General features: G+C 45.8%; 1 protein-coding gene and 1 pseudogene across 16 annotated transcripts in view; one reads left to right on the top strand and one right to left on the bottom strand.

The window, feature by feature from the left end:
- TRAF5 (TNF receptor associated factor 5) overlaps window positions 1–18,718 on the bottom strand; it is a 46,655-nt gene that overhangs the window by 10,952 nt on the left and 16,985 nt on the right. For all 16 annotated transcript variants that reach the window (XM_027613216.2, XM_027613222.2, XM_027613221.2 and 13 more), the window contains 6 exons: window positions 7,960–8,178; window positions 6,755–6,812; window positions 4,225–4,326; window positions 1,805–1,969; window positions 1,110–1,187; window positions 708–782 (listed from right to left, as the gene is read on the bottom strand). In XM_027613216.2, coding sequence (XP_027469017.1) covers window positions 708–782; window positions 1,110–1,187; window positions 1,805–1,969; window positions 4,225–4,326; window positions 6,755–6,812; window positions 7,960–8,178 — 697 coding nt within the window. The remainder of the gene's footprint in view (window positions 1–707; window positions 783–1,109; window positions 1,188–1,804; window positions 1,970–4,224; window positions 4,327–6,754; window positions 6,813–7,959; window positions 8,179–18,718) is intronic.
- LOC113933280 lies at window positions 15,471–16,072 on the top strand (annotated as a pseudogene).

The raw sequence follows: 18,718 nt of genomic DNA, 5'->3' as shown, positions 1-18,718 counted from the left end.
CAGTTGTTTGTTCAAAACTAATTTAGGGGGCGCCTGGGTGGCTCAGTCGGTTGAGCGGCTGCCTTCGGCTCAGGTCATGATCCCAGGGTCTTGGGATGGAGCCCCGCATTGGGCTCCCTGCTCGGCAGGAGGCCTGCTTCTCCCTCTCCCGCTCCCCCTGCTTGTGTTCCCTCTCTCGCCGTCTCTCTCTCTCTCTGTCAAATAAATAAAAATCTTAATAATAAAAAAAAAAACACTAATCTAGATGTTGCCGTGAAGGTATTTTGTAGATGTGATAAACATTTACGATCAGTTGACTTTAAGTAAAGCAGATTACTCCCCATAATGCTGTAGGGCCGCATTCAACCAGCTGAAGGCCTTATGAGCAAAAAAATAAGGTCTCCTGAAGAAGAAGAACTTCTCCTCAAGACTATCACATAGAAACTCCAGCCTGCTGGTCTGCCCTGCAAATAATCTGACTTGCCAGCCCCCTCAATCACATAAGCTAATTTCTTAAAATAAATTTCTATCTATGTATCTATATGTAGATACATATCTCCTATTGATTCTGCTTCTCTGGAGAACCCTGACTAATAACACTGCCAGTCTTAAAGTTCTTCCAAAGCAAATGTCCTTCTGCATCCTGAATGGAATCAAAGAGTAAAATAAACCTACCAAATAAATTACACAGTAGAATGTAGAGGCAGAAACAAAAAGGCATCCCATACCTTTACAGTACAGCCATAGTGCTTAAAAGGACAGTCTTGTTCAGCTTCAGGACACACAGCGAGGTGTTCATCCACCTACAAAAGGGACACCTCATGCTACCGAAATTCATCACCAATTCTCCAGCTGCCTGAGAGAACTACAGCATGCAGGGAACCCCAAGGTGACTTGGGAAGGAGGGAGGAAACAGAAGGGGAAAAGCCACGCTGAGGCCTGGCGGAGGGAGAGCTACAGTAAAAATGGAGAACTCTCAGGGAAAAGGGAAGGGGACACAGAGACGTGGTTATTGTGGGTGTGCTTTAAACCTTGGGCCTCAGCCTGTGGGATTTGATCAAACACACACCACAGTGGTTACTAAAACTTTATCTTACATAAAATCTACTAAGAGATTCATTTACAGTTACCTCAGTTCTTGGAATAATCTGCAAACACCTGTTAGGACAAGATACTGGGTACTCGGGACACAAGTTTTCCTCATGATTCTGAAACAGAGAAAGGATGATGAAACAGAGCCAATCCTTGCTTCCCAGGGTTCCCTTCTACGGCCTCAGAGTGTTTATGCATATGTCTCTGGGGATCTTATGTGGCTTACCCTCTACAGGAAGGTACAGCCTAGTTCCAAAAAGGACTAAAGATGGCCACCTCCTTCCCATGAATTCAATTCAATTTTCCAGTTATTCCAAAAGAGGGTCAGAGGGCAGAGGACTCACGGAGGGCAGACTATGGGAGTCATCAGTATGGCTCCTTCAGTACATGTAAAAGGTACCCATGATCTCTTTCTCTGCCTACATCCTGCCACTCCAGTTAGATCATCGCACCACGAGGACACAGTATCGTCACCTCCTTGTGAGCCAGCACCCAGCAGCGATCCTTGCACACTCACACTCAGTAGGTGCTCAAACAATGCTTCTGCCAATGATAAATGAGTAGAGTCCTACTCTAGAGTCCAACAAGAAGGTTTTTCGCTTTTTACAGAACTCTCAGAAAATTCTTCAGACCCATTGCTGTACAAAAATAAATTCAATAATGTCCCGATTCACTGTGACGGCTCAGGTAGAATTTAGTCCCATAAAGACGATACGTTTTTCTTTCTTTTTACCTGTAGATAGATTACTACCACATCTTTTTTGCAATAAAGGCATTTTTCCTCTCGAAAATGGCAACGTGCACTCAAATGTTCTTTCAGATCTTTCCGAAGGACTTGTTCCTGACAGTTCTCATTAGAACACTGCACAGCTTGAAATAGGCACTGTTGGAGGTGGTCCTGCAACAGAAAAAACAGGCCAGTGGGCCGCACTGACCAGGGCAGGGGGATGGTGGGGGGGGGCCAGCTGGAAGCCTAGAGAGGGAGGGAGGACACGGGGGGCAGCTGGGCAGACCGAGGCTGTGCCAGCCTTGTTTGATAGGAGTTGGGAGGACAGGGAAGATGGCTGGAGAAGGAAGCATGCTGAGTCTACTTCAGATTATCTATTAGCTCAGATTCCTCAGGTTAGTTCCTGAATATTTTCCTTAGGCTCGCTGAGTGATTTACCCATTCTTCAAAGACATTTTTCATTTCTTTTTGCACCCCCGGCACCAACTACTAATCTCTGCACAGCGGATGGCAAAAGCCAGGACGGAGGGGAAAGAGGGAAGAAGAGCAGGGCATGTCCTAAGTGCAGGAAGGAAGGGAAAGGATTGAAGAGAGTAATGGGGAGAGGGAGTGGGAGCTGTTCCAGAAGTGGTCAAGAAAAGCAGACAGAAGAAATACAGGATCCCAGGCCCAAGACAAGCTGGGAATGGTCAGGCTGTGGTCAGAAAATGTTCTCCACCAGAATACGAGGCAACGATGACATGGACAGTGCTCGTTCCAGTATTGTTCATGGTATAGATTTTTTAAAGCAGGAGGCGTACCTTAATAAAACCTCTGGATCACTGCAAGTTATTGTGATGGTCCCGTCCCCTGCGAGATCCCCTAAAACACAGCTGGGCTGTTACTTGTTTTTGTAAGTAAGGTTTTTCTGGAGAACAGCCACCCGTCTACTTGTTTACATACTGCGGGGAGGGGGGGAGGATGGGGGAGTGGGGGGGGGCTGCTTTCCCTCTGAAAGGGAAGAGCTGAGTTGAGGGCCAGATACAGAGACTGTGTGGCCAGCAAAGCCTAAACATTTTACTAACTAGCTCTTGACAGAACAGTCTGCTGACCCCTTTCCTGAATGAGAGAAAAAGCAACCAGTTTTTCTGCAGGAGGTAAATGAATATTATAGCTCCTCTCCTTAGCCTCTAGTAATAAGAAACAGAGTCTTTGTTTCTTCACTGAAATCCATATCTTCTCCAAAATTCTCCAAAATTCACTCTCACCGAAGACAGTCAACACTCATCAGGATTCCACTACCTGGGGAGAGCCTACACCTCACCATGCAAGCCGGGGTGTGGGTGGGGGGCAGGAATGCGGGGAAACACAGAAGTAAACAGGTGAAAAGAAACCAGCCACTGTTCTCCAGAAGCTGATGATCTGGTCACAAAAGCTGATGAGCTGGATGGTCCAGCTTGAGCCTCATTTCCTGCTCAGGCTTCGTGACAACAAAATTGGAAAAGAGGGCCTGCTCTAGGGCCTATCACAATGTGAGAAAGTTCTAGGAAGTTCAGTGACCTCCAGAAAAATCCTGGGGTTAATGGGGAAAGCATTTACACGTTAGGAACTCAGTGCCTGGGGGGTTTGGAGGCAAGGTGGAGAAAAGGCTGAATCACCTGAAATGTATTCCAAAATGTGTGTGTGGGAGAGGAAAATCTCAGCAGCCTCCAAGCCATTCTCTGGAAGCCAGAGATGCCTGCTTCTTATTCCTGCACAGTGTGATCAAACCTGCCTGGGGCCTGCCATGGCAGAGCCCTATTGCCCCATTTCCAGTCTGACATTTACCAAGCTTCCGGCTTCCCCAGCTGGATGGAAGAACCAGGCAGGGCAGTTTCATGTGAAAATAACTCCCCTTCGCTACCCCTACACCTCACATGTTTGCAACTCATACCAATGCTTCACCTTTAAACCACATCCCAAATCTGATCTGGTCTGCATTATATGCCTCAGGTCACAAACTAACAGGCCACGGCCCACAGCTGCTGGGAACCACCCACCCACCCACCACCTGCCAATACTTTCGGGCAGGGTCTCTTGCAATCATATCTTCCTGCAGGCTGCCATAGCTTCCACCCCGGGGACCCCAAATCCTTCACAGTTCCCCACAAATGACACGTCCTTTTGCCCCACATCTTCTCTTTTGGATCAATGACCCCTAACCCATAATTTAGGTCTAGCACAGATAGTACTCCCTCCATGCGTTCCAAACAAAATGGACCTTTTCACTCACACCTTAGCCCTTGGTGTGCTGTACTGGAGCTAAATGTATTCTAGACAGGCATTCTCTGAGAGCAACCCAGTGAGCCTCGTACCATGCTTGGCCCAGGAACTGACACATAAAGGTGTTCAATACACGTCACTGGAAAAAATGACAAAGGCAAATACTGGTCATGAGGAATACCAACCTGGTATCGTCCCAGAATAATCTTGGCATTACAACCAGGAGCATTTTTGCAATACACATATAAATTGAGGACTTCCCTTTTGCAGCAATTGTCTTTGAACACCTAAGAGAGAAACATAATAGGTCTCATACACTCCAAAGCTTCAGAGCAATGTGAATGAAACTATTATTAATTTGGTCTTCAAATACATCTCAAAAGTCAGGTGGAAACTTCCAGACAAGTTGGAATGGAAATAACAGATTCAGCACCACCAAAGAAGAGGCTTTCTCAGATACATGTTTCCGATAAGCCACTGAACACAAGTCAGGAAATTCAATGCTCAGTGCAGTAGGCTGCAGGAGAATCTCATGGTGCACTTGACCTCGTATGCTCAAAGGTCAGAAGGTGGGCTGTGGAGGGAGGTAACGCTTTCAGCTTCCTGTCATAGTGTAAAAGTTTGTATTAGTCATCAGGTAGTGTCACCGAGGCTGCGCTGACTTGCTATTTCAGCGCACACCAGGGGTTGGCAAACTTTCTCCATAAAGGGTCAGAGAGTAAGTATTTTCAGCCTTGCAGGCCATGATGCAACCTTTTCTTTTTCAACTATTCACCTCTGCTGTACACAATACTTAAATGGATATATATGGCTGTGTTCCAATAAGGCATTATTAATGGACACTGAAGTATAAATTTCATGTAATTTTCATGTGTCACAAAACATGATTCTTCTCTTGATTTTTAAAATAAGTTTTTTTGTTTTGAAATAGTTCAAAGACTCACAAGAAGTTGCAAAGATAGTACAGAGCTCCTGTGTACCCTTCTTTGGATTTTTTCCAATCATTTATAGGAAAACCATTCTTAGCTCACAGGCCATACAAAAACAGGTGGCAGGCTGGATTTGTCCCAACAAATCTGATGTTGTAGTATGCCAACCCCTAATCGAGTGGGTGAGGCACACACAAACACAGCACTGTCCTCTGCGAGGCATTTGCAAAACACAACATAAGAGCATAGAGAAGGAGGGATGCCGGGGTGGCTCAGTCGGTTATGCATCCACCTTCAGCTCAGGTCATGATCCCAGGGTCCTGGAATCAGTCCCGCATCGGGCTCCCTGCTCAGCGGAGAGCCTGCTTCTCCCTCTGTCTGCCGCTCCCCCTGCTTGTGCTCTCTCTCTCTCTGACAAACAAACAAACAAACAAATAAATAAATAAATACTTTTAAAAAATAATCTTAAAAAAAGGCAGGAGCATGTACATCAGACCAGGTGCTCAGGGAACTTCCTAAAGGAGGTGATGCTTGAATGTCCTCTAGCAGAATTGTAAAGGAAGAAAACTGAGCTTAAAAGGAAGTTTTAAGGGAGGGGTGCCTGGGTGGCTCCGTTGGTTAAGGGTCCAACTCTTGATTTCAGTTCAGGTCCTGATCTCAGGGTCATGAGATCGAGCCCCACATTGGACTCTGCACTGAATGTGGAGCCTGCTTAAGATTCTCTCTCTCTCCCTCCACGCCCGCCCCCCCGCCCCCGCCAAAAAGGAAGTTTTAAGGGAGGAAAACTGGGTTAGTTAACAATTTCTTAGATACAACACTAAAAGAACAAGCAACCCAAACAAACAAAAACAAGTAAGACTCATCAAAACGAAATGCTTTTCATGCTTCAAAGGACACGACCAAGGGAGTGAAAAGACAACCCACAAAATGGGAGAAAAATATTTGCAAATCGTATATCTGATAAGAGCCTTTTATCTAGAATATAAAAAGAACTCTTAGAACTCATCAATAAGAGACCAATAATCCACTTAAAACTGGGCAAAGAAATTAAATAGGCATTTCTACCAGAAGACATACAAATGGACAAACACATGACAGATGCTCCATATCCTTAATCATCAGAGAAATGCAAATCAAAACAGGTACCCCCTAGAAAGACTATAATCAAAAAGATGGACAGTAACAACTTTTGGCAAGGATCTAAGACATTAGAACTCTCACACCCTGCTGGATGGAATGTAAAATGGTGCAGCTGCTTTGGAAAATAATCTGACCGTTCCTCAGAATGTTACACATAGAGTGACCATTATGACCCTAAACAGAATTACCACATGACCCGGTAATTCGACTCCTGGGTGTATACCCAAGAAACACATACACTTTAAAGGTAAATTTTATGGCATATGAATTATATCTAAATAAAGCTACTGTTAGACATAATAATAATAGAAGGAAGTTCTAGAAACAGACCAGAGGAGAAAGTGAATTCCAGAGAACAGGATGTTTCAGTTCTCCAAGCAACTCAGTACACCTGGAGCTGCTGTAGGAAGGGGGTAAGGAGAGGACAGAGGAAACACTGGGGTGTGGAGTCATTAAAGACCCAAAGAAGCCTCTGAAACAGTGGTAGGAGTGGGGTTTGACCTGACCCCGTAGGAGAGGATTGTGGACTCTAAGAAAGGGCCCCCTCTCCTGCTCTACTGCTCCGACCTCTATGTCCAATTCAACCCAGGACACCGGCTTCTCCATCACCCAGCGAACTGCTAAACCAAAGTGGGGATTTTCTTACCTCCTGAGATCTGATAACCTCCTTATCTACAGGACAGAGTGGGACTGCATTTAATTCTCTGGAGAGATAAATAAAAATAGAGCCGAATTAAGAGTTGACCCCAACAGCTCTTCCAAGAGCAGACCCAGCACGCCCGCCATGCTTGACCCCTGAACAGGCTGGGCCCTGTCTCCCCTCCTGCCGCTCCCTCCCCCAGGAAGGGTTCTATCTCTCCCCCACTCCCCTTTTGTAGCTTCAGCACCTCCCCAGTCTGCTGAAAAACTCCCGTTCATTCCCCAGGATGCAGGTCAATTAGTAAGTCCCCTAGACAGAGTTCAATGTCCTCTGCCAGGACTTATCACCCTGTAACACAGCCTCTTTCCTTCACTAGGCTGGAGCATTCTAGAGGGCAGACACTGGGTCCTGTTCCACACTGAACCTCCAGCCCTTCCTCTCCATGCCCTAGAGCTTAGCTTAGTAAGGTGCCTGGAACACACAGGTGCTGAATGGACAAACCCATGAATGAATGAGAATGTGCTATAATAACCCCCTTTCCAAGCTTGGTAGGAGACAGCTTACTTACTGCCCTAAATAAGCCCCCAAAGCCTGCTTCCACATCTATCTTGGTCTCCACCTTCAAAATGGCAGGACCCAGGTTTTACAGCTGCCACTGAGGTGCGGTCCCTTTCCGGATGTAACACCACCTTTGCCTTTTGGCAAGGAAAGGTCCAAGCGACCACCACAAAAGACCCCTGTGAAACGCAGGTCCTTCCCAACACAGACGTGCATCAAGGTTTGCCCTCCCGTGCAAAACAGGTGTGATCTACATTTTTAAAAAAGGTGACTGAAATGAGCCCCAAGTCATGTATAGAATTCTTGACTCATTATATTGTACACCTGAAACTAATAGAACACTGTATTTTCATTACACTTGATGTAAAAGAAAGGGTGGGGGAAGGTGACTATCAATAAGTGGGAGTGGCAAAAAAAAACCCCAAAAACCAAAAACCAAAACATGATTCCTTAGGCTCTCGGAGAAGGGCTCCGGGAGAGCCCCTCCTCGTGTTCGTGCTTCTGTGGCCAACCACAGCAATTCCCAAAGCTACCATTCCAATCGAGTGGTCGCTCTGGACACTTGGGTCCCAGGAACACCCCCGCCCCCCCGCCCTCCCCCCCCCACCCCCCGCCTCTGGTTGTGACCAGAGCTGCAGGCCCTGCGAGCTCACCTCAGGGACACGATGCACTGCTGGCAGAAGCGGTGCCCACAGCCCGTCTGGTGGGGGTTGTGCAGCACGGAGTGGCAGAAGGCACATTTGTAGCGCTCCTCTAATTGCTCCACAAACTGGAACTCCGTGTCGGGCTCAAAGTCCAAGGAAATGGAGTTGCTGGAATTCTGGCGGATGAAACCACACGGGATACCTCCCTGCTCCTCAGCATAAGCCATTCTGGGGGGGTCAGGAGAAGAGAAGGAAAATTGAGTGTGCAGAGACCAAAACAATTGTTTCCTAATTAGCGCACATCACCCACATGGTCATTCTGTTATGACTTGGTAACAACAGTAACAACCTCCAGCCACTGGAGGGCTCCCGCACAGGGGAGATGTCTTTGGGGTGCTCAAGCAGGAGCCGGGACCAGACGACTTCTAGCAAGATTTTATGAGACTTCAGACCTTTGTCCACCAGCCTCTTACAGGATGCTAAATTATCCTGTTAGTTCGGCCACGCACTTGGACCAAATACAACCAGGGTGTTAACTACATTCTAAGCTGACTCTTGTTACGGAATTTTCTTCCACTAGGTTGAGAGAACGGCAACAAACATTTTGTTCACATTTTTCAGAAGAATCTTGTATACCAATGCATTTCTTGCAATATATATAGATACATCACTACCACCAAGCCACATCATTTCTCACCTGAACTAAATAAGCATATTAACTGCTTTCCCCTACAATCCATTCTCCATACTACAGCCAGGGTAACATTTTCAAAATGCAAGTGTGATTGAAGGTTACCTCCTCTCATTGTTCAGTGGCTTGCCAGGCTCTTAGGGGAAAGTCCACAATGCTAAGAGAGCTACAAGATTGCACCCTCTCCACCCAGCAGCATCCTGGACCTCTCCTCCCCTTGCTTTCTGCACTTGAGCCATATAGGCTTTCTTTTCATTCTTCTAATACATCAAGCTGTCTCCTGCCACAGGGCCTTTGCATAAGCTATTGCCTCTACCTAGAATGCCTCCCCTATGCCCTTCCAGTCTTCTTCGCTTCACATTCATGATTCAGATTTCAAGTGTCATATCCTCAGGTAGGCTTTCTCTACACTCCCCTTCCTCCGCCCCCGCTGAACAGCAGAACAGCCACTCATGTTATGAAGCATGCATGGCCTCCAGGGAGTGGCTGAGGGATAACGGTTAAGTGGGTGGCGCAGTGCCGGGGGCGGGGGTGGAGTGGTCTTTCACTATATAATCCTTTTGAATTTTTCAACATGAATATAGTACCTACTCAAAAATAAACAAATACACAAAAACAAAAACTAAACATCCACTATTGTATCTATCATAGAACCATGTTCTGAAATTCAGAGCAACATTTGATTTTTTAAATTAGACATGCGCTTGTGTGAGTATTTGATTTACATCTGTGCGCTTCAATGACACAGAGATCCCATCTGGTCTTACTCAATATTACGTCTCCAGCCCTCAGCACCGAGCCAGGCATGGAGAGCAAATCAACTATTTGCTGAATTAATATGCTTGAATGGACTCCTTGACTAACCTGCAACAGGACGGCTCTAACTAGTGTTGCCTGCTAACACAATGATCCTTTAACTTTTTATAAGGAAGGACTTTCTCCATCTTTGAAATCTGATGAAAAGTCTAGACCTTCTCCCCATAAAACAGCACAGACACCTGATCTCTGGACCTCTGCAGACCCTCTGAACCCACTGGTTTCCTTAAAAACAGCCCTGCCTCCCCAGTAAGAATGCTGTTACTTTGGGCACAGGGCCTGGACTGGTGCTTTCAGGGTGTCTGGCAAGTGGCTAAAGGATGGGAGGCAATCAAGGGTGGTCCCTGGGAGTGATATCCTTCCACGTGGTTAGGGAACAGGAAGGCTTGGCCTTCAGGCTTGCTTGCTTTGGCTTGCTCTTGGGATCCCTCAAGAATCTCCTGCAGCTGATGAGGTCAACTGGGCCTGAGAGCAGCTGGGTGGCCTGACAGTGCAGGTGGGAGATGGCACGGGCCCGCTCTAGTCAGCTGCCGGCCTCACCCAGCGCAGGAGTGGTCTGAGTCTGGGGTGTGGCCTGCAAGAATGGAGCAGAGAAAGCAACTGGCCTCTTTCAGTAAATAAAGCTTTCTCTCTGGAGGAGACCCACACAACAGGGTTTTGGGATTTTTTTTTTTGTTTTGGGTTTTTTTTTTAATCCTGGGGTTTGAGACCAAAGCCCTACCTTTTCCTCTCTGCATATGCTTCCTGCAGAACTTCAAGGGGGGTAGGTGAACAGTACAAGATGTGATTGTTGCCCTTTTAACCTGGTTTATTCTTGAGAGTTAACACATCTTAATTGCAGAGATGAAGAGGCACGGTGCTTGGTTCACGTGCACAATCCTAATACCCAAGACTCACCTTTCGCTCAGAGAAATGGAAACACCAATTCCAAACCTCCCTCATCTGCCCTGCCTTCTCTGGTCCCAAGGGAAGACAACAATTCATGTCCTACACCCCTCTAGGGTTCTCTCTGAGACCAGGCTCCTGTCTCTGCCACACACCATCTAAATTTGGACTCTCACAGATGTGCCCTAACACAACAAGCTTGCTCAGCTCCTAAAACAGGGCAATAAGATGTACAAAACTCAGTTTGGGTTCCCTTCCACTACATTCTATCCTCTTTCCAAACAAAAGAATTTAATACACTCATCTGTGTGCCCATCTGTCTCTACAACAGCAGTTCTCAAACTTTTTGGTCTTAGGACCCTCCCTCCCACCCTTTAGACTCTTAAAAACTGAGCACCCCAAAGACCCTAAACATCCAACACAATATTGAAGGAGTAGAACAAAATTGGAGGGGGCGCCTGGGTGGCTCATTCGTTAAGCGTCTGCCTTCGGCTCAGGTCATGATCCCAGGGTCCTGGGATCGAGCCCCGCATCGGGCTCCCTGCTCGGCGGGAAGCCTGCTTCTCCCTCAGTATCACACCTCATGTAGCTTTCAGAAAGCCCCACTCCCCCTGCTTGTGTTCCCTCTCTCGCTGTGTCTCTCTCTGTCAAATAAATAAATAAAAACTTAAAAAAAAAAGGAACAAAATTGGAGGATTGACACAACCCTACTTCAAGACTTCCTATGAAGCTATAATAATCAAGATAGTTGTGAAGCAGTGAAAGAAGAGACAGATAGATAAATGGAACAGAATAGAGAACCCAAAAATAGACCCACATAAATACAGTCGACTGATCTTTGACAAAGAAGCAAAGGCAATACAATGGAGCAAAAACAGTTTTTTCACAAGTGGTGCCGGAACAACTGGACATCCACATGCAAAAAAAAAAAAAAAAAAAGATGAATCTAGACGTAGACTTTCCACCCTTCACAAAGACTAACTCAAAATCATAGACCTAAATGTAAAGCACAAAGCTATTGAACTCCCAGAAGACAACATGGGAGAAAATCTAGATGACCTGGGGTATGGCAATGACTTTCCAGAGACAACACCAAAGGCACAAACCATGAAAGAAAGAATTCATAAAGTGGACTTCAGTAAAATTGCTGCTCTGCGAAAGACACTGTCAAGAGAATGGGAAATCAAGCCACAGACTGTGGGAAAATAGTTTCAAAAGACACATCTGAAAAAGGACTGTTGTCCAAAATACACCTCACCAGAGAAGATAGGGAGATGGCAAATAAGCATATGAAAAGGTGTTCCACTTCATATGTTGTCAGGAAAACACAAATAAAATGAGATACCACTATTCACCTACTAGAATGGCCCAAATCCCCACCCCTGATGATCCCAAATATGGGTGAGGATGTGGAGGGACAGGAACCCTCACTCCCTGCGGGTGGGAATGCGACACTTGGGAAGACTGCCTGGCAGTTTCTTAACTAAACATGTCTTACCATCCAGGAATCCCTCCTCGGTATTTACCCATGGGAGGTAGAAACCCATGTCCACATAAAACACTGCACATGGATGTTTATAGGAGATTTATTCATAACTGCCAAAACTTAGAAGCAATCGAGATGTCCAACAGTAGGTGAATGGATAAACTGTGGTACATCCAGACAACGGAATATTCTTCAGCACTACTAAGAAATGATCTATCGAGCCATGAAAAGATGTGGAGAAATCTTAAATGTATATTACTTAGTGAAAGAAGCCAGTCTGAAGAGCCCTGCATAGTCTACAGTTCCAACTATAGGACATTCTGGAAAAGGCAAAATTATGGAGACAGTAAAAAGATCGGTGGTTGTCAGGAGTTAGGATGGAGGTAGGGAGAGATGAATAAGAGGTGCAGAAAGGATTTTTAGGGCAGTGAAAACACTCGGTATGATACTATAACAGTAGATACATGTCATTATACATTTGTCCTAAAACAACACCTTATCTGCCTAAAGACAGATCTTCCAAAGGGAACTCAATTATTATAAACCACCTCTCCAAGAGTCTCATCAACCAGGAAAGAGTGGCTCATTACAGGAGAAGAAACTAGGTCATATCCAAACTTGGTCATAAACTATCACATATCCCACCTAATCTTCTAAGGGCCCATTTATCTCTCCTCAAAATCATTCGCTCTCCCCTAAGAGGCCTACTTCCCCCTCCCTTTTCCCTCTTAGGATGATATTCAAGCCTGAATCTCAAGCCACCTCAGAGAGCTACTCATTTTTCCCTGGGTATCTCCCACACATATATGAGTTATAGATGTTAATAAACTTCTGCCTGTTTTTCTCTTGCTAATCTGTCTTTTATCACAGAGGTCTCAGCTAAGAACTCAGAAGAGTAGAGGGGAAGGTATTTTTCCTCCCTTACACAACACAGGTTCATCAACTGTGACAGATGTACCTCTCTGGTGGGGGATGTTGGTGGGGGAGGCTGTGCCTGGGGCAGGGGGTCTGTGAGAAATCTCTGTACCTTCTGCTCAACTTTGCTGTGCATCTAAAACCACTCTAAAAAATAAAGTCTCAAAAAAACTGAGGACCCCCTGAGTTGTTTATGTGGATTATAGCTATTGATATTTACCAATTTGAGATTAACACTGAGGAGTTTAGGGGTGCCTGGGTGGCACAGTTGGTTAAACGTCCAACTCTTGGGCACCTGGGTGGCATAGTTGGTTAAGCATCTGCCTTCGGCTTGGGTCATGATCCCAGGGTCCTGGGCTCGAGTTCTGCATCAGGCTCCCTGCTCAGCAGGCAGCCTGCTTCTCCCTCTCCTCCCCATTTGTGTTCTGTCTCGCTATCTCTGTCTCTCTCAAATAAATGAACAAAAATCTTTAAAAATTTAAAAAAATTTTTAAAAACTAAAAAAACGTCCAACTCTTGGTTTTGGTTTAGGTCATGATCTCAGGGTTGTGAGATCGAGCCTTGTGTCGGGCTCTGCGCTCAGAAAAGAGTCTACTTGGGATTCTCTCTCCCTCTGCTCCTCCCACTCGTGCTCTCTCTCTCTCAAATAAATAAATAAATCTTTTTTTAAAAATTTGACTTTAGGGGCGCCTGGGTGGCTCAGTTGGTTGGGCGACTGCCTTCGGCTCAGGTCATGATCCTGGAGTCCTGGGATCGAGTCCCGCATCGGGCTCCCTGCTCAGCAGGGAGTCTGCTTCTCCCTCTGACCCTCTTCCTTTTCGTGCTTTCTATCTCTCATTCTCTCTCTCTCTCAAATAAATAAATAAAATCTAAAAAAAAAAAAAAATTTTGAGTTTAAAAAATACATTCTTTATTAATTTACTTTAAGATAATAATAAGCCAACTATATGGTAACATAAATAGCATCTTTATGAAAAATAGCCACTTTCCAAAACGAAAAAATGAGTGAGAAGGCATTGTTTCACATTTTTGCACATCTGTTTGGGCTTAACAGAAGATAGCTGGGTTCTCATATGTGATACTCTTGCATTCAGGCTGTTACAGTATCACACCTCATGTAGCTTTCAGAAAGCACCACTGTATGCTCAGGAAAGGAGAGTAAAAATGGCAAATGATATCTTAGTAGTAGTATGAAAATAGTCTTGCCCATACAGATCCCCTGAAAGGGCTTCAGGGAGGCCAATGTGAACAATTTGCCAATTTCTGTGCCTGAACATACCTGAACTAAGTAAGAGTCTATCAGCTGCTCTCCTGGTAAGAGTTTCTCCAGTACCCCGGGGGGCTTATGAAGCACACTTTGGGAACCACTCTCCTATCAGGCTGCTGGGCAGGACCGGGCCTTGTCCGTCTTCGTGCTGGGGGCGCCCCAGCATGCGTGTGACCCTCACGGTCTCCTTGCTCCTGCTGCATGGCCCCCAGAGGCCTGAGGACCCAATGCCGCTCCCTCCCTGCTCCTCCCTTTGTGTCTAGCCCAGCTGTAGGCAGCATGCAGGAATTACCTACTGACCTTGTTCACTGTCATCTGTGGTCTTGCCCAGTATTTGTTTTTATGAAATTGAGTTTTTATTTCATTAGACATATATATATTTTTTTAAATAAGCACTTATGTTCTGCTACACAATATGCACTTTCAATGTTTCAGGACAGTGTTCTTGTATAAAAACGAACCATGATAGCTCCCAGGGCAGGGTCTGGCTCCCTCCTCTGAAGCTTCTTCAGGCCCATGACCGGCCCCTAAAATGGAATCCATTCAATGTGTTCACGGACATGAGAGAGCCCCAATAATATGACCATAAAGGCTGCTATTTCTTTATCTAATAAACATATTTCTCTAATTAATTGAACATTTCCAGCTAGTACTGTCATTCCCAGGCAGCTATTCATGGAAATAAATAAGAGTTCCATTTTATTAAAATCTTTCCCCTTTGGGTATAATAGCTTATGTAACAGGAAGAGTAAAAAGAGTTCAGTTCTTGCAAATAAGAAAAAAAAGTCACTGAAATTAATATCAGAGCCTGTACATCTCCCTACTGCAGCGAATGGGGCCTTATTCCTGCCATTGATGGCACTCACAGTGTGGTCCTCCTGCTGAAAAGTTATTGACTCAAACCTAAAAGGACAAAGAAAATCACATACAATATGCTCCCCAAGGACTCTTACTGAGTTTCTTATAAACATCATTTTTTAGCTTCATAAACTGCTGCCTCTTTTCATTGAGAATTTTCTCGGAATTCCAAAGGACATCTGTGGATGTCAGGATTTAAGTTCTCTACTTACAAATTTCTTCTGATTCATTTTTGGGGAACACATAATGAACAGTCTAACATTCTAAAGCAACAAGAGTTTAGGTTTTAGTTACCATAAAAAACACATATCTAGCAGAATTCAGTCTCAGGTTTAAAAAAGAAAGGCAGGGGCGCCTGGGTGGCTCAGTTGGTTAAGCGACTGCCTTCGGCTCAGGTCATGATCCTGGAGTCCCGGGACCAAGTCCCACATCGGGCTCCCTGCTCAGCAGGGAGTCTGCTTCTCCCTCTGACCCTCTTCCCTCTCGTGCCCTCTATCTCTCATTCTCTCTCAAATAAATAAATAAAATCTTTAAAAAATAAAATAAAATAAAATAAAATAAATAAAAAAGAAAGGCAGAGGGACTCTAGGCCACTGGGGTCAATGAAGGATCTCAAGATGGCTGCACGAAAACTTGCTCTAAAAACCATTGACTGGGTAGCTTTTGGGGAGATCATACCCCGAAACCAGAAGGCCATTGCTAACTCCCTGAAATCCTGGAATGAGACACTTACCTCCAGGTTGGCTACTCTCCCTGAGAAACCACCTGCTATTGACTGGGCTTACTACAAGGCCAATGTGGCAAAGGCTGGTTTGGTAGATGACTTCAAGACAAAGTTTAATGCCCTGAAGGTTCCTGTGCCAGAGGATAAATACACTGTTCGGGTGGATGCTGAAGAAAAAGAAGATGTGAAAAGTCTGCCGAGTTTTTGTCCCTCTCAAAGGCCAGGATTGAGGAATATGAAAAAGAGCTGGAGAAGATGAGGAACATAATTCCATTTGATCAGATGACCATTGAGGACCTGAATGAAGTCTTCCCAGAAACCAGATTAGACAAGAAGTATCCCTATTGGCCTCACAAGCCAACTGAGAATTTATAAACTTGGGTTGGGGAGAAAGCTCTGGCCCTCGTATTGTAAATGCTGGACATTAAAAATAATGATACGGGAAAAAAAAAAGAAAGAAAAGAAAGGCAGACCCTTGTCTGTCTGTCTGTCCATACTCCTTCCATAGGATCCCAAACATCTTGTTTAGATTAATGAAGGTTTGGAAAACTTGGGAATGTTTTTATAAATCATTTTATACTTTGTGGGTTTGTTTTTTTAAAAAGATTTATTTATTTTGAGAGAGAGAAAGAGCATGAGAGCGGGATTGGGGGGGGCGCGGCAGAAGGAGAGAGAGAATCTAAAGCAACTCCCTGCAGAGCGAGGAGCCCAACCCTACAACCCTGAGATCACGACCCGAGCCAAAAACCAAGAGTCAAAGGCTCAACTGACTGAGCCATCCAGGAGCCCCAATCATTTTATACTTTCTAAGACATAAGTCCAGGAACTATGCCTACAGAGCTTTCAAGATCTGGTTCTTGGGAGTTACTAGTTACTACAGATGAAATTCCAGAGTGAAAATGGCACAGGGCCGGAGACCTGGGCTCCGTCCCTGCTCTGCCACTCACCAGCTATGCAACCTTGAACAAGACACCCCCCACAGCTCCCTCGTTTGTCCATCCCCGCATGGACTCAGCATGCACATGTCCTGGATTGGGTCCCAAGAGTGCAGAGATCTGTGATATTACATCTGTTGTGGAGGGTCTCCAGGGCAAGTAGAGGCAACGGGACACAAGAATGATGCATTATAATGCCCTGGGGGCAAGTACCACAAAAAAACTGTCTGAGCCCAGGTGAGGAGTAGCTAATGCTTTCTGAGGTGTCTGTTGATTTCAAAGAGAAGAAAACATCTCAGCTGGACATGAAGAAGGTATCCCTTCTCCTTTCTAGATGAAGGAGATACAAGAATTTTGCAGAGGAGATCATAAAAATTCTGGAATGGTTAATAATTAACTGTAGCTCAAGTGGAATGAAGGGAACACACCAGTCATTTGCCTGTTTGTTCTCAGAGCCACTCTCTGCTCTTCTGCCCTGATCTGTATCACGAGGTGGGGTGAGGCTGACCCCCCACAAACTCTTGTTTTCTGGGCTCCCTAGCTTCTGGCTAGGTTCAGCCAATAAGAGACACTGTCAAGGGACTAAAGGGTGGGAGGAAGGGAGAAGCCAGAGTATTTCTCTCCCATCCCTTGGTGCTGGGCAGCATCCCCACAGCGACTGGGTCTCCTCTTTTGTCACCAACAGATGGCCCCTGGCTCTGTGGCCAAGAGTGGTCCCCAGCTCCTAAGCTCTAGAGGGGGTGGGAAGCCTCCCGCCAGAACTCATCTCTGAGTTGCCTCACCCTGAGTCTTCTGTTCGGCTTCCCAGCTTTGCCAGCACCTGCATAAGCTGATTCCTGTGCAACTAAATAAATTCCTGTAAGGTCCCTGTGAGTGTGGAGACAGGGGAGGAGCATCGCGCGAACAGCCCTGAATGAGTGCCACGCCAGGAATTCCAAATTTTACCTCATGGTTTTGAAAATTTTAGGGATGCTAAACATACAGGACAGGCCTACGCACGGAGTTCAGGGAAGAGGCTAATACAACAGACATGGATGACAACGGCCTGATCTAAGGCAGGGGAAGAGAGAAGCCATGTTTGTGAGGCATTTCTGAGGTAAAACGCAAGGATTTAGAAATGGGTTCAGTGGAAGGGCTGTAAGAGAGGACAGTGGAGGATGAATCCCAGGTTCGTTTGGAAGACTGAATAATTGATGGCACCACCAGGAGAGGATGAAGGAGAGAAGGAGAGAAGCAAGGATGTGGGTAGGGGACTTTTCAGGTTGGGGTCCCTTAGGGACAATCTTAAGAGAGTGGAGGTGAGTGAGACGAGCTGACATCCAACATCTCTTCCAGAATAAATGATATGATTTCTAGGAGTGGCCACATTTCCTTTGTGGAATCAATAATTGTTTTAAAATTGCCCAAGGCATTAAAAACATTTTTTTTTTTACTTTACAAATAATTCAGTTGTCATTTTAGTGATGGCATTTGACATAAAAGGTTTAGATCTATGTCAGGAAAATAAGATCTGGAGACAGAAGACATCCCAGAGGGACAGCAGTGGAAAATTCCTTCAAGCCGGTACTGAAGTCTGCCCTTCCCACTCACACCTGTGGCTACAGAGCAGCCCTTGTTTACTCCTTACTTGGGATTTAACGGGTGCTGCTTCCCCCAAAGTAACCGCCATTCAGCCTTGTGTGACCCTCCACCCCTTACTAGGTCCGAGATCCCTCCTGCTAATGACTGCTAGGATCCAGGGGCTGTTGGTAAGTGTACAGAGGTGCCTGGGAAGGGTTTGAGAGGTTTACAGTCTTCCCCCAAGGCTCCTTTGTAAGGGAGGGTCCTGAGAGCTGCAGAGTCAAGAGAGGCTGCCTTCTCTGACAGGTAGGACTGACAGGGCCTGATGACAAGGGGGCACAAAGGCTGGCCAGGAGCCCCAGGACGGTCCGTGAGCTGTGGGCAATGGGGGGGCAACCCCACACTGGCCAGTGAAAGCTACCAATCCCAGGAGGGGCTGCTAGAAGGCAAACTGCCTGTTTCTCAGCTCCGTTGAGGCCTTGCCAGAAGCATAAGGAGCCAACTCCGTGACTGACGCTCGCATTTGGCAACAGGGGGCAGGTGCAAGTATGTTCTTCCGCAGACCCACCCGAGAGTGAACAAAGGGTCCTGGGCTGAAATTAGAGGAGGAGAGATGTGCTTAGTGATGAAG

This window comes from Zalophus californianus, chromosome 10, assembly GCF_009762305.2.
Source record: "Zalophus californianus isolate mZalCal1 chromosome 10, mZalCal1.pri.v2, whole genome shotgun sequence".
Classification (NCBI taxonomy): domain Eukaryota; kingdom Metazoa; phylum Chordata; class Mammalia; order Carnivora; family Otariidae; genus Zalophus; species Zalophus californianus.
The sequence above is the reverse complement of the archived record's forward strand: the minus strand, read 5'-3'. Positions and strand labels throughout refer to the sequence as shown.